This window comes from Rattus norvegicus, chromosome 13 (assembly GCF_036323735.1).
Source record: "Rattus norvegicus strain BN/NHsdMcwi chromosome 13, GRCr8, whole genome shotgun sequence".
NCBI classification, from domain to species: domain Eukaryota; kingdom Metazoa; phylum Chordata; class Mammalia; order Rodentia; family Muridae; genus Rattus; species Rattus norvegicus.
In genome coordinates, this window is record NC_086031.1 from 73,311,666 (window position 1) to 73,328,291 (window position 16,626).

The 16,626-nt window shown below is 40.6% G+C and overlaps 1 protein-coding gene across 5 annotated transcripts in view; it reads left to right on the forward strand.

Moving 5' to 3' along the window:
* Astn1 (astrotactin 1) overlaps positions 1-16,626 on the forward strand; it is a 318,149-nt gene that overhangs the window by 240,912 nt on the left and 60,611 nt on the right. For all 5 annotated transcript variants that reach the window (XM_039090767.2, XM_039090768.2, XM_039090769.2 and 2 more), the window contains 2 exons: positions 1,807-1,911; positions 4,530-4,718. In XM_039090767.2, the coding sequence (XP_038946695.1) occupies positions 1,807-1,911; positions 4,530-4,718 (294 nt within the window). The remainder of the gene's footprint in view (positions 1-1,806; positions 1,912-4,529; positions 4,719-16,626) is intronic.

The window sequence follows — 16,626 nt, forward strand, 5'->3', positions numbered from 1 at the left end:
AAATGTCCCAAAGCCAAGTAGCCAGACAGAAGCTACTTGGGTTGTGAGACGAAGACATGACAGACATCAAAGTAATTGTCATTCTGTAGTAACAGTATTAGCCTTGGAGCCTGGTTTCTTATGTATTATTTTTTCTACCAGGACACAGTTCAATTAAAGGCCTCTACCCTCCATTGTTGAAAATCTTGGTGTATTAGACTTGGTGTGTTTTATACATAGGCATTATCAGACAGCAACAGAGTGGCTGCCCTGATATAGATATTAAATGGCTCTGCACTGCCCATGTGTTTTCTGTGTTAATGAATTGTACCTTTCAGGTAATGAAGTCTTACATTGGTTAAGTCTGAATTTCATTTGTGCGCCTTTGAAGTCAACATGAAGGTGAAAAGCCAAAGTTGGTAGTCATTTGAATGTTATCAAAAAGCTTCATACCTTGAAAGTTGAACATTCAAATGAGAACACCAAAACCTTCCCTTCATTGCATGAATCTTCTTTTTGATTACCTGAGAGAAAATTTAAGTTGCTCCACTAAGCAACTTGTCTTGACCTTTCTTCCTTTTACCAATGATTCTCCCCACATGATTCACACAGAAATGGAAAGTTGGTAATTACTCACCTAATTTGATCAGAGTTGACAAGCAGCTAATTAATCCTGCCCACTCTCCATTTCATTTAGGTATTTTATTAGTTGATTTAGTCTGAAGAAGCATAAGCCAAAAAGGGTTGAAGAATTGACTGCAATTGTCTATTTCACTGCCATACTTGTTCACACACAGTCTATGTATCATGCACAGTGTGTCATGTACACTTGAAGTATGCATTTGCATATGTGTACATGTATGCACACAGTTAGGCACATGTCAGTTACAGAAATGAAGCTAAAATTGTTTTTTTAAATAAACTCAGGAAGACATTATTTTATTTCCTTTGGCCCAATTATTTTGTTCCTCTAGGATATTATATTTTTAGTAGTGGTTAGAATTCAAATTGGAGAACTCTTTTTCCCAGCTCTTAAGAAAGAGCACATCATTGATAATGTGTAAAGACTCTAAGGAGTCATGTGTTGAGAGGAACTTGGGCAACAGACTTAGCTTCTCAGAATCTCGATTTTTCTCATAGGTAATGGGTGCCTTAAATACATAACTTATTGCCTGGCACATAGATGGTGCTCGATATTTGGCTACCACTACCCTTTGATGACTTAGTTACCTTGACACTGTCCTTTCTGGGAAAAGGGAAATAAGCATAATCAGCCTCAGAATAATCAAAGTGTAAATACCAAATATAAATCAGTTAAATGACACAAAAATCAATGTTATAGTTACGTGAACTGAGTCAATTACTACATTTTTTTGAGACTATGAATCTGGCATTATAATAAGTCTAGGGTTGAATATAAATTTATTGTTTAGATTTTACAATATAGTGAGTAAGGAGCCTGGGCCTAGGTTCAGGCATATCTGGGACGCCACCCTGCCTTAACCTAGTGTCCTGGATACTTTATATACACGCCCTCTCGGGGTGTCAATGTCTTCATTTGGCAGGTATAGATAATAACACCTATAGCAGAAGGATCAAATGGTTTAACATATGCAAAGTGCTTAGCAAAATGCCCAGCAGAGATCAAGAGTTCAACAGCGGATGGTTGTTACGACTGACTACTCTCCTGGAAAGTCTTTCCATCAAAGAGCCCTTCATAATTTTCTCACCATTACATCCTTAGCTTAATTGAACTGGGTCATGCTTTTCAACTTGGGACTTGTGAGTCAGCCTCACACACTGACCTTCTGTCTCCTCTATCCCCAGGGATGGTGAACTTCAGTGAAGTGTCTGGATACCCGGTGCTGCAGCACTGGAAGGTTCGGTCTGTGATGTACCACATCAAACTCAACCAAGCGGCCATCTCTCAGGGTGAGCACTACAGCAAGCCTTCCCCCTAGGCTTGGAAATTTCTTTCCAAAGAAATCATTCGGCTCAGAAGTAGACTAACACACAGTCGACTCTATGAGACGTGCAACCAATGCGAACAGATTGACTCTTCCGGGCAAATGGATAGAATGGGATTATTTTCTACACACAGATTATATTGCAAGGCATATCTTATACTATAGAATTGGCAAGGCTGGAACCAGTGAAAATATCATTTTTTTTCTGTGATTATTCAGAGTGAGGAGAGTATTTTTTTTAAAGTGGGATTTTCATAGATTGTCAGAATAAGCATTTGAAAGAACAAAACCACCATTTAAAGATTTCATGTGATGTTTCCTCACCCCCTGCCCCAACAAAAAAACACAAGTAGCCAGAAGAAAGTGAAAAGAAAGAAATAGGAAATGGGGCATATCCTAAACAGCAAATGTAATAGAACGATTTCTATAAAAAAAACAACAGAAAAATCTGTCTTTAACTATATGCAGTAATAGGTGTTACACTCTATTACATAGAATGTAATGATATATAAACATTGCAGCTTCACTATATCTAATAAGGAGTAGTGACTTCTCAGCTTATTTAGGGTCCTAGAGTCAGCAGAAGGAAGGTAGAATCTCAGGGTCAGTAGAGGAAGGTAATTGACCATTAAGAATTCTGAAAGCTGGGCTTTAATCTCAGCACGTGGGATGCAGAGACAGGTGGATCTGAGTTCTAGAATAGCCTGGTCTGCCAAGTGAGATCTCAGACAGCTGGCGACACGGCGAAACCCTGTCTCAAAATAACAAAGTAAAATAAAACAAAACAAAATCAAACAAACAACTTAAAAAGAATTATGGAAAATGAGCCACATCCTCAAAAAGAATGTTTAGAAAAGAGGGATGAAAAGAGCTGGCCGGATAAAGTATTAGAGTTGGTAGATTTACTACTGACCATTTTCTCCCATGAGGCTGTTGAAGAAAAGCAGAAACTACAAAGAGAATTAGCTGGGGTGAAGAGACACACAGAGTTCTGCTGCTCATCATTTTCCACTTCTTTTTCATTTGGTTTTCATACAATAAAATAGAAGTATTGTTTCAGTGACCTTTCCTACCTATATTCTTCCATTGTCTTTTCATTACCCATTTCTTAGTCAAATGTTTTGCAAACATTTTTGGTCCCTATATTCCTTAGTTTTTGTTTTTTTCACTGATATGACAGAAAACACATGATACAATTAACTTAAGAGTCATTGCCACATTAGAGAAATGGTGGCACAATCTGGCGACACCTGGCCACACTGTGTCTGCACTTAGGAAGCAGAGAGAGATGCATGCTGGTGTTCACTGTGCTTTTCCTTTGTATTCTGTCCAGAAACGGAGCCCATGCAATGGCACCACCCAGAGCTAGGGTAGGTCTTCCCACCTTCTCTCAGTTATTATTTTTACTGAGATAAAACACCATAACTTCAACTTCAGGAGGAAAGGGTTTATTGGATCTCACACTTTCTCATTAATGGAACATCACTGAAGGAAACTAAAGCAGGAACTCTAGGCAGGGACTGAAGATGAAGCCATGGAGGAATGTTGCTTACTTGCTTGCTCCTTGATGGCTTTCTCATTTTCTTATACAACTAAAGCCCACCTGCCAAGGCTTGACATCACCTGCAGTGGGCTAGGTCATTCCACATCAATCATTAATTTAAAATAAGTACTCAACAGACTTGCTTATAGGCAAATCTTTTTTTTTCTTTTTTCTTTTTTTTCGGAGCCGGGGACCGAACCCAGGCAGGGCCTTGCGCTTGCTAGGCAAGTGCTCTACCACTGAGCTAAATCCCCAACCCCCTTATAGGCAAATCTTATGAAAACATTTCTTCATTTCTTCAATATTCCTCCTCCTCCTCCTCCTCCTCTTCTTCCACTTCCTCCTCCTCTTCCTCTTCTTCCACTTCCTCCTCCTTTTTCCTTTTTTCTTCAATATATCAATATATCTAGGTTTACACCAAGTTAACAAACACCAAACAGGACACACCTCAACTAACTTAAACTAGAAACTCCTTCATACACATGCTCAGAAACTCACTACCTAGATGATTCCAGAGCCTGTCAAGTTGACAATCAGTATTAGACATCAGTCTTTACCCAAAGAATGTTTCTTTTTATCTTATGACCCTGAGCTTCACCCATACCACATTCATACAACAAATGTATCATAAAACAACGCCTCACCTTAGGATGTAAAATGTCCCCTGCTAGTACTTGTTTCTATTTTAGACTAAGCTGTTCTCTTTCTATTTTTAAAATGTGATTAATTGAACTGACTAAATTGGCTTAGTGTCATGAACTGCAGTTTTAGGGGATACAAAAACCATTTACTTAATGGTTGCAGGAATCAGAATTTGCACTCCTCTGCTTAACTTGAATAAAATTAAACAACACAACCAACATACTTGAAAAGATATCTATTTGGGAAAGGGAATATTTATTTCAGTTAAACAGAAATGCATGAGATTCCTATCTAGCTCTCAAACACTACTTTAAGTCACAGGATCATATTTGGGTCCAAGTTGCCTAGGAATCCATGTATACCTAACGGGTGAGTTCCCATCCTTATTTTTCCCATAGCCTTCAGCAACGCTCTTCACTCCTTGGATGGGGCTACATCTCGTGCAGATTTTGTGGCCTTATTGGATCAGTTTGGTAACCATTACATCCAGGAAGCTGTCTACGGCTTTGAGGAATCCTGTTCTATATGGTACCCAAACAAACAAGTCCAGAGGAGACTCTGGCTGGAATATGAAGACATCAGTAAAGGTGAGTGGCCTGCCCAGTGGCAAATTTTACACCTGAGCAAGTCCTATCTGCCCACATGCAATCTGTACAGCCAAACCTAAAGGCTCCATTGAAAAAGGATTAATTCCGATTGCCCTCCATTCTGTGTACCTAAATGCAAAATCTCTAAGGTCGATTTGCTAAAATCAAACCTTAAAATGAGGATATTAGATGATGGAGAATGGAATTGTAACCATATGTTTACTATGTTAGTTAGTATAGAGAGTCCACTAACAGTTGACAGCCACTATCCATTCTGTTGCTGTGAAGTAGGAGAGAAGGGGGAGAATGTTCCAGTCCATTTACCCACAGCAACGCCAACATATTGCCTCTTAGCCTCTCACAGGAATGACATGCTAGGTGCCTTCTTGTTCATTCTTGCACTATATTTAGGTTTATTTTTCATTTTTCCTATTGATTTGTGTTTGGAAGAAATGTCATAGTGTTGGATGACAGGCTTAAAAATAAACATTGTCTCTGCTCTCAGAACAGCAAGTGAATGACCAACAAATGTGATCCTGAAAACGTTCAAACCTTCTGAGGTCACTTTGTTGTACAGTCGTGGTGCTGTCCTAAGTATTTATAATCCCATCAAGACTGATTTAGCATTGCCATTCTTGGACTTCCTGCTGAGCCGATCTGCAGGATATTCTGATGAGAGCTGGTTATGGACTTGTGAGCTGCTAACAGGGAAGTCTTGAACTGACACAACAAAATTCAAGAAATGGGATACCTGAACCATCATGCATCAAGACTTCCTTCGAGACTAGGATCTCTCTCAACAAAGAGCAGTTATGGCTGTGGCTTGAGTATGCCAGTTTCTGCAAGCTCCATACAAACCCGTTCACCTTTCTCAACAGGATGCAGAAGTGTTGGGCTTCTCTTCTGGTTAGCATCTTTTTCCCAGGACCAAAAGATTAAGCTCTGAGCTACTGTGGCTGTAAAAATAATCCCCTAAGCCAGAGTCCTCCAAAATCATGATACAACAGCCTCGGCTTCTCAAACTTGGGAATCTAAACAATGTTCTGAAACCAATTTGCCAAGAAAACGGTGTACTTTAAGTGTCTGTAGATAAGATCAGCTCCAGCTGCCAGAGCTTCCTCAAGTCTCCATTCCCCAGTCCAGGGACTGAATCACAGCGGTTCCTACTTGACAAGGGTTCAGTGGTTGCCAAGGCCTGGTATTTCTGGGAGACAAACATCTGACCTTTCCCCAAGCTCCTGACTCTACATGTTGCTTCTCTCCAAGGACTACACTGTCCTTAAAGAGAAATACTGAACCCAGAAGGGAAATTTCATCATAGCCTTGGCACTGGGCCTGGCTTTCCTTTGATGGGAAGCCTCCCTTGGCACTGAGGATCCAGCTTTGCCACAATCCAACTGCTGACTTTAGTTCTCAGAAATATGATTATCTCTCTTCTCACTTGTCGTTTTCCTTCAAGAGGCATTCAGTCATTTTAGTTTGCCTTAGCTATGCCTGCCATATAAGAAGCAAGGGTGACTACTGCCCATGTTCACCCTGCTGTTCCCCATTCTTGAAACTTCTCTGTGAGCTACTGGAGTCATCTATTTTGTTGTCTGTCCTGGTTCTCGGGTTTAAATCTGGGGCACTGATGTCCCTTAACTCTAAAACACAACCATTCGCTGCTATTCCTGTTGCAGTTATCGCTTCTTGCAGTTGTCGCCGGTGGTGACAGTGGAGATAGTAACTGGTGTAAAAGCCCTTCTGATACAGACTTTAAAGTGGGCATCATTGTGGCCACACAACATGGGCACTGATGAAAGCTCAGAGGTGCATGGGTTAGGCCGGATCTTTAGAAGGCAGCTTTCCACCCAATAGTGGTTTTTACTTCTCATGATGTCACTGTGTGGTTTGGCATTTGGGATTAACTACTTCTACATGAATCGTTTGGAACCTGTGAAAAACTATACTTCTATTTCTTCTAAGATTAGACTTGACCACTTTCTCTCTTTCTCTTTTTCTACCTCTCCCCCCTTTCATTCTTTCTCACAAAGTAGCACAATTCAAATAGAATTTTCTACTCATTCGTGTCCCTGTATATCAATCTCTAAAGTTACTTGGGTCTCCTTTCATCATCCTTTACCCTCGAATCCAGAAAACAGGAATTTCTTCCACCTCAGACTAATCGCTCTGCCCGCACTTTGGCTCCCAGCTGTCCTGTTTCACCTCACCCCATGATTGTCAACAGTGTCCTTATTAAGTCTTTATTATCTTTTTGGCCACTGACTCTCTTCCCAACGTTAAGTCTTTGAAAACTCATCTGCTCACAAACATGAGCCTTTTTTACAACTGTTTACTTTAAACACATGCTCAATACATTTCTTGAGAGTTTCTATGCCATTCCTCTGCTGCCTCTCATTGACTTCACTGCACTCTTCTGATTGCTTTTTAACAGCACTAGAGGAGAAAACCAAGGACTTTTTAATCAGAGTGTCACTAGCATTTATTCTATGACCCTCCATCTATCTTATCTATAGACTTTCTATCATCATGTCACTCCTTAAAAATCCTCTCTTCACAGGATGTTGCCATTGCTGTTCTGTTCATATTCTCTTCCTATTCATATTCTGTTCCTATGTTCTTTTCCTCTATTTTTACACATTTTCCCTTACTCCTTTAAGGAAATCATTTACATCTAGTATAAGGATGCAAAGTTTTCATGTTTTGGAATATTTGTTTCTCTCTCTCTCTCTCTCTCTCTCTCTCTCTCTCTGTGTGTGTGTGTGTGTGTGTGTGTGTGTGTGTGCGCGCGCGCGCGCACGCATGCGTATCTGTGTGTTTGGAAACAGGTGTGCTAGGATGCTAGTGCCCACAGAGACAAAGGGAAGGTATCAGTTCCTCTAGAACAGGAGTTACTGGTGGTTCTGAGTCACCCAATTTGCATGCTAGGAACTGAACTCTAGTCTTCTGAAAGTGCAACAAATATTCTTAACCCCTGAGCCATGTCTCCAACCCCCTTTCATCTTTATTGTTCCTTCCCTCTTCACTGGTGTTTGGTGATTTCCATCTAAGTCTTTCTCAGCTACCACCCCAAAACCTTTCCTTTCCTCCAAGAATCAGTACTTCATTGCTACTGAATGTTTAAGGCTTCTGCATGCATCTTCTCCAGGAACTCCAGGGACCAACATCTGGATTCCCCGTAACCACTAGATTCTAAAACCATGAATGGCCCACGATTTAAAGTGAAGAGTCTTTGTTCTTCCTATCCTTTGCGCTAAACCACTATGAAGTTCTGACCTCTTCACCACCTAGATATTTTCTAAACACATCTCCTATTTTGCTTTTCCTCAAGGTTGCGGTTACAATATCAATTGCTATAGCAATGATTTGGATTAGAGGGAGTGAAGGGGAAGGGGAGAGAGTTAGAAGCTCGTATATGGTATGCTGTAATAGATAGCAGGAGTTAAGTATAGATACGCACTGCACAGTTGGGTAAATATAGCTAGCTACAAAGTTACATTCTAAACAGCTAGAAGTGAATATTTAAGTATATTCATCATGAATGAGTGATCAAAATTTAAGGTGATGAATATGCTAACCGCCTCACTTGGGCTATTACATCAAACATACATCATGCATATATATAATATGCATCATTCAATACATCATGTTGTACTAGTAAATCTGTATAGCTATTATATCAATAAGAATGCCATTTAAATGGCTTCCTCTTGTAACTCCTTTGCTTCTGTTTCCTGCCATTTCACTACATTCTAAAATTCACCATCTGTTACCTTTTAAAAATGCAATTTAATGGCATCGCTCCTCAGCTTGAAGCCACCACACACTTACTCGTTCCTGCTGTCTCCACATGAGAAGTGCAGCTTTGCTCCCTGTATCGGTTTCCTGTGGCTGCTGTAACAAATTACACGAGCTTGAAGTCTGAGAATTAAGTTACTCTCTGCTAGTTCTGGAGGCCAGAAGTCCAGGTCCGGGCTCAGTAGGCTGAAGCTTGCAAGGCTGACTTCAGAAAGAGAGGATAAGAGCTTCTTGAGAACCTGAATCTCCCCCATTTGCCTCTGAAGTTCTTTGCACTTCTGAGCCTTGAGGCTTGTAGCTGTCCATCTTCCCAACCTTGCCTGCTATCCTGGATCCCCCTCCTTCTCTAAAGAACTAACTAGAGTGATGCCATTTTCAGGCCTTCCCAGCCCCAGGCACAGTTCTTTGCAGCGTGTTCCCTGCTTCTATCATACCTTACAGATTCTTTGCAGCATTCTTACATTCACTCGTGTTGTATTTCCTCATAGGACTGTCTCCTATAACAATGGCTTGGCAGCACTACCTGTATTTCTATCTGGAATTTTAAGTGTATTTGTCTAAAATATTCAAAGTGCATCAAAACAGTATAAAATGAAAAACAAAATTTCCCCCACTCTTTCCTAGTACTCTACTCATCAGAGGGAAGAAGACAGTTGTTACTAGATAATGTTTATTGTCTAGACATCTGGAGTTTCTATTCTTTTCCATTTATACATGAATGAACAAATCATAGAAGAGATAAATTAGGTATAACCTTATATGTATGTGTGCGATGTATGTATCCAAATACATATACACATAAATAACATATAAAGTCCTTTAATTCTTTTCTCGCTGTACATCTATAGATAGGAATATCTACATGTTGATACATATAGAAAGGTGTATATGTATATACAAATTCACACATAAGCACATCTAAGTCATATATAGAAAATTCATATGTAATATCAATATCGCTTTATTTATGTAAGAGAGCAAACTGTCTGGTTGTTTACCTCAAGACTGATTAGCGATAAGTATAATAGAGCTTTATTTTTTATGGTGATAACTTCCATATTTCTTTTCCAACAACAAATATGTATCTCTTCTATAATAAAGTCTTATAAAATATTAAAAGCTATTTTATAAAAAAATTTGTTATCTTTAGTGAAAACCTATCACATTAACCTACAAAATCAAAAGACACAATGTTTCTACACATCCCTCAACACTGGCATGGTGGTAACCTCAACCTTTGGGAAGTGGATACAGGAGGATAAGAGTTTCAAGCCTCCCTCTGCCACAGAGCAAGTTTAAAGCCATCCTGGATTAAGTGAGACTCTGAATATAAAACACAAAACAACACCTGCACCCCCCCCCAAAAAAAAATAAAAGAAAGAAAAAGGAAAAGAAAAAAAAAACCTCTGAACATTGACTCGAAGTCTGGAAAGAAACGCAAAGCATTATGACCACATCACATTAGTTTCTAAGTTTTCATCCCCAAGGGAGTGCCTGGCATACAATTAGCTCCCACAGACTGGTCAAGGCATAAGCCCTTTACCTTCCCTTACTTCAGAAGAAACGGGGTGAGGGGGGGCTGTATCTATCTGTAGAGCTCAGAAAAGTGATCAGGAAACAGTGGTCCCTCCTCAAATAAGTCTTGCACAGACTGAGCCTTAATCCCCTCTCACACAGTAAGCTCAGCTGTTTTCTTTTATTTTTCTAATGCTCTGCTCAGGAGCTTGTTCCCCAGGTCTTTCTTTCCTTCCACTTCCAAAGTCACTAGCATTGTTACTTGAGATCGACCTTTGGTCATTTTACCTTCCTGACCTGGTGGTGCTTTTGCTGCTGGGGCCTCGAGGCTGATGAATTGAAATAAGCACAATTCCTTTGTGCTTCTGACTGCTCGTCCACAATGCACACTGCTATCTATTCCGTTGTCTCCTTCCTGTGGGAGAGCTGAGCGCAATGCCTTCCTTTTCCCCTAGAGACTCAATGAGAGTTTGTCACATCCTGTGATCTCCACTTCTATGCCATTCGCTTGTCATTTCAGAGGCAGAGAAATTCAATCCACCTATGTGACATCGCATCAGGATCGTGTCTTCCATGTTTCTCTGCTTTGCTTGTGTGTGGCCTTGGTCTTAGACTCACCTGGTCCCTTTCCAGGATAGACAAGACCTCTGCGGCAGCTGGCCCAGAACAGCCACTGCTTCAGCAGTTGAGCGTTCAGATGCCAGGCTGAGTGCTGGTCAGCTGAGAATGAGTCTCATACATTTTAGACTGGTGTGGTTTTCAGGCTAATGTCCTAGACTGCAATGCATGTCTTGAAAATGTGACCAAGTTAAAGACACAAACTTACAGAAATCCGATGAAAAGTCATCATTAAATTTTCTGTAATGTTTTGTTTTATGACCCCTGGGTTGCACACCAGCTCCAAAGGCCCTTTCTGTGGATATTTGCAACAACAAAGTCAGCACTCAAGTAGCAAAGCAATTATGGCATATGGCTATTTTCTCTAAATGATTCATTTAGTCATTCAGCAAACGTTTGCCAAGGGTCTGCTTAATGTAAAGCCTTGCAGTAAGCTGAGAATGGACCAGGAGGATTATGCTTCTCTGTAGCATCCAGGGGTTTGAAGGAGAAGCTGCCAAAGCTAAGTATGGCTATGCCATAGGCAGAGCCTCTGAAAGAGACTCTAAGCTTTCTCAACATGTGTGAGCACCTAATCTGAGGTTTCTGGTCCCTAAGTTCTGAATCAATAAGTCCAGAGTAAAGTGGAATTGTAAGTTGAGGGAGAATGTTATTAAGACGAATATTCCTCAATGGCGACTGTTTTGAATGCTTGTCCTAAGCGAGGTAATCTGTTATGTACACGATGTAGCTTTTCTCGTTTAATTTTCTAGCAGACAGATCACTTAAGGCTTCCCCTTCCCAGTCTGTAGAAAGAAATTCTCTGCAGAGCTTCAGTAATTTTCAGCTGCTCACAGGACTAATAGGTAGCAAGTCGGGAAAAGAAAACGCCTACAGGGATAGGGAGATAGTAGGATTGGTAAAGCAATTTCAAACAAGCATGAGCACCAGAGTTCAATCTCTAGAATCCACACTAAACATATAAAAAGTAACAAAGAGCTGGGCATAATAGTGCATGCTGGTAATCTCAGTGCTGAAGGGATGAACAACAGAATTCCAGAACTTGCTGGCAGACGAGCCTCCCTGGTGTGTGCCAAGCCAGTAGAGACTCTATTTCACCAGACAAGAAAAATGACCCCTGAGAGATGACATCCAAAGTTAACCTCTGGCCCCCAAACACGCATATGTATACACATGTATGCATACACACAACACACACACACACACACACACACACACACACACAATTCTTTACTCACTGCACAAATACTGACAATGGATTCATGCATGTTACCTAACAAGTTCGTGATACAAAAAGGGTTTGAGGTGAGATCAAGAAATCACTAACATCGGGAAATTGATCTACAGTGATCCCAGCGAGGTCAGATAGCCAGCCCTGCTAGGGGCATGGCGAATGCACTGCCATTTTCTCCAATTTTCTGGATTTACAGAAATTGCAGAATTATTTAGCATCAGGATATCTGGTGCCAGCAGTTCCCCAATACCAGCAATGATTCTCAAAATGTAGTGTGCATGTGCATTGCATAGGATCTTATTAAAATGGAAACTGACTCTGTAAGGCTAGGTGAAGCCTCAGATGCTGTATTACCAACAAGCTCCCAACAAAGTTGGTCATTTCAGGAACACATTGTGTATGCTTTCTCAAAGATCAACAGGCAGAATCTCCTGCTTTCCTGTCTACAGAGTAACTGGTACAGGCTGGAGGACTAACCTTGGATGGAGGCTTTGTTCTGAGTAAGCCATTGATTATTGAGCTTGTATACAGAAGCATCTGGTATACAGCATCAGACTCTCTTAAGTACTCAGACACTGAAGGGAATTAGAAATATACTAGTCAGGAGTAAAAGTGTTTAGCTTTGTATTCTAGGCAATACTGACTATCTCTAGAAAACTATCTAGATTGTTTGAAATAGTACTTAAGAAAGATGGCCGTCTTTTTTCCTTCACTGTCAGAATCAAAGATAGTCAAAGAGTTTCATATTGTAGCCAGGATACTATTTTGGTTGATAGGATAGCTCTGGTGTCTAGATCTGGCAATAGAGAAGTAGCATATTTTTCATGCAGTCACGTGGTTGATTTGTGACTGTGTTGGTTATTGACCTCATGCTTTGACCGAACAGCTGACAAAGGCAATTCTGACTTTTAGATGAGGTGACCCACCATAGCAGCAGAGGTTCAGTGGCAGGGGCAGGAAGAATCCAGTCACATTGTATCCGTAGTCAGGAAGCAGAGGAGGGATCAATGCTGGTGCCAAGTCATTCTCTTCATTCCATACTCTAGCCAATGCAATGCTATCTCACACATTTAAGGTGAGCTTTTCAACCCCATTGACCTGATCTAGATGACTCCTCACAAGCATACCCAGCGATCTGCTTATCTGTTTGTTTTCAATGCCTTCAAATTGACAATCAAGACTGCCCAGTACAGCCGTATCCTGGGTTATTTTCAGTTTGTACAAAGACGTAAACTTCACTTTGGCAGCTTTATTGATTGCTCCCAAAGAATGGATTTTGGATTTATCCATTTATTTCTGCAGTAGCTGCTAGTATTCTAGTAGTAGTAGTACTTAGACATTGGTCTAGGCACTGTGTATATGAAGAAAAATCTTACCCTTACAGGGTTTGTGTCCTAAAGAGAAGGACAAAATCAGCAAGAAGCAAGTGAATAAAAGCAATGGTTTCTACACAAAAGTATATGCTATGAAGAAGCTACAAGCAGCTGATATGCTGACAGTTAAGTAGAAAATTGGTGACAGATGAAATTGGCAGGCATCAAGAATCACCCAGTGACGAGGATGAGGGCTGTTCTGAGTTGAAACCTGGAATATAAGATAGAGCTGACTCTCTAACCACCTAGGTGCAAGGGCTGGAGAGATGGCTCGGTGGTTCGAAGAACTTGGTTCTCTTGCAGAGGAATCTGGTTTCCTTCCCAGCACCCATAACCATCTGTAAACTCCAGTTCCAGGGAATCCATTGCACAGATAGCATTCAGTCACATAAATATATATATATATATACATATATATATATATATATATATATATATATATATATATTAAAGACCTGAAGGGAAAATAATTTAGGCAGATGCAATTACAACTACATAGCCTTTCTCCTTTATTTCCATAGCTCCTCAGACAATGTAGTGCATATAGGAGTGAAATCATTAATATTGACCATCAATATGACAAATCTAAGATCCTGCCAGAGCAAACCTCTAAGCATATCAATGAGCTAATTTCTAGGTTAGATTAATTGAGATCAGAAGACCCACTCTAAATGAGGGGGTACATTTCTACTGGTTGGGATTCTGGATTTAATAGAAAGAGGAAAACGAGCTGAGTATCAGCTTTCATTTCTCTAGGCTCTCTGCCTATAATCCAGTGACTAGTCACCTCAAGGCTCCACCCCCTTGTCCCCTACCACAATGAATGGCACCTTCAAACCATGAGCCAGAGTCGGACTTCCTTTTTAAGTTGCCTTTGTCTCAGCAGCACATAAAGCAACCAGCACAAGGAGTTGCTGTGAAAAATACTGGACCATGGACTGTGGAGAAAAGAGATGGTTAGATTCTGTAACGCAAAATAAAGAAACTCTGTTTATGGCCAAATGTATGCTATTCACCAGATTCGGCCATGTAAACATGTGGAAATTTGTTTACCCCATTTAATTTTATCCAATACATACCACTGGTCTGGAAAGAATGATATAGACACAGGAGAGAGATGCATATGGCTAGAAGCTTAACAATACAATGTACCAAGTTGTGTGGCTTTTTATCTTGATTAAGCTTTGCGATGAATTCTACAACTAATTACCTCTACAGGAATTAGAGGGAAAAAAAATCACAAGATAAAGGGTGGTTTGGGAGGAGACCATATCAAATGGGAGAACCTGAATGGGGCATCACTGGGCTATATACAGCTCTGTGGTGTGAGCATTGTTTCTTCAGCCTAGCACTCTGCTCATCTCTCTCTGTAGCAACAAGTCAAGGTGAAAGGGGCTGGAATGGGATACCAGAGATCCAGCATCCTTTGTCTCAGCTGAGCTATTAGCCAGACACCTTGACCTTGAAGAAATTACCTAGCCCTCTTCAAAATAATTTTCCTGTCTCTATAATAACAAACTTGAAATTAGATTACACTTAAGAGTTTCTTCTACTTCTAATGTTCTGTGACTCTATAAACTCGGCAAATGATTTCTATTTCTGATAACATAATGCAACATTTAATAATGCCTGACTCAAGGCTAAATAGGTTAATTCAGCTGTGCTGCAATGGGAGTTTAATGGAGTTGCTTGCAGCAAGGGTTCAGTATCTGGCAGAATTACATCAGAGTGTTCTTTCACACGTGGCTGTTGAGATGTTTGCTTACCGGGTGCGGGCCTCAGTCTCTGTGTCTGTAAGATAGGCCTATTAAGCTGTGCTACATGGTGAGAGATGGAATGGATTTAAGTTTCATATGTAAAGAAAACTATCTGCTGGTTTTGTGTTTGCTCTACCCAGCCTTAGGTTATTACTATTCCCTCTGTTGTTCTTATCGTCATTTCCATGAAATATAAAGTTCCTCTTCTGACTTTTGAACAAAACAGCCACAGATAAAAACTTTTAAAGGATCTTCAATAAAACCCACCCCTTCTTTCCCCAAACAAATGATGTCTGTTTCACAAGTGATGAATCCCTTACACACCAGACTCCTGGGAGGAGGATCAAACCTCTATCTCACAGGAGTTCTTTAAAAGGAGGGGTTGTGAACACTGGCTCCCTGTGGACTAGGGTGCCCAGAGAAGCCCTCTGAGGAGCCACAGGGGTGCCGCTGTCTTTTAAATGCTTGGGAACTTTTGAAGCTTCCTCCAAGCAGAAACAGCTAATGAAATGTTCAGAGGCACAGACCTTCCCTTTTGGGGGAAAAAACAACAACTGTGTTTGTTGCTTTTAATTAGCATACAAAGTAATGCGTTCCGTTATGGCACTTTCAACCATTCTTTGTTCTTTAGTCTTTTTTTTTTTTTATAGTAATACTTTTATTTATTTATTTATTTATTTTGTAATTTTTTCCTCCATTTTTATTAACTTGGGTATGTCTTATTTACATTTCAATTGTTATTCCCTTTCCAGGTTTCCTGGCCAACATCCCCCTAACCCCTCCTCCTCCCCTTCTTTTTTTTTTTTTTTTTTTTTTTTTTTTTTTTTTTTTTATTAACTTGAGTATTTCTTATATACATTTCGAGTGTTATTCCCCTTCCCGGTTTCCGGGCAAACATCCCCCTCCCCCCTCCCCTTCCTTATGGGTGTTCCCCTCCCAACCCTCCCACCATTGCCGCCCTCCCCCCATAGACTAGTTCACTGGGGGTTCAGTCTTAGCAGGACCCAGGGCTTCCCCTTCCACTGGTGCTCTTACTAGGATATTCATTGCTACCTATGGGGTCAGAGTCCAGGGTCAGTCCATGTATAGTCTTTAGGTAGTGGCTTATTCCCTGGAAGCTCTGGTTGCTTGGCATTGTTGTACTTTTGGGGTCTCGAGCCCCTTCAAGCTCTTCCAGTTCTTTCTCTGATTCCTTCAATAGGGGACCTATTCTCAGTTCAGTGGTTTGCTGCTGGCATTCGCCTCTGTATTTGCTGTATTCTGGCTGTGTCTAGTCTTTCCTTCTTACTTCCTCTTCTGTGCTCCTCCCACCTCCTACTGGGGCCCCTCCCCCTCCCCTCTTCTGTTTTCTGTGTATTCTATCACGTTAAGGTTTCCCCCCCTGTGTCCCCATTTCCGGCATTAACGCACACACGCCTCCATGTATACACACATGTATATAAAACCTAAAATCCAGAGTGCACTCGAGAGAAACACTTAGTATCATCTTTCCAAGTCAGGCTTATTATTCTTGACATAATGGTTTCTAGTTCCATTTGTTTTCACGCAGATGTCATGATTTCTGTTTTTCTGAATGAATAGAATCCCATTGTATAGATGTACCCCATTTTCTT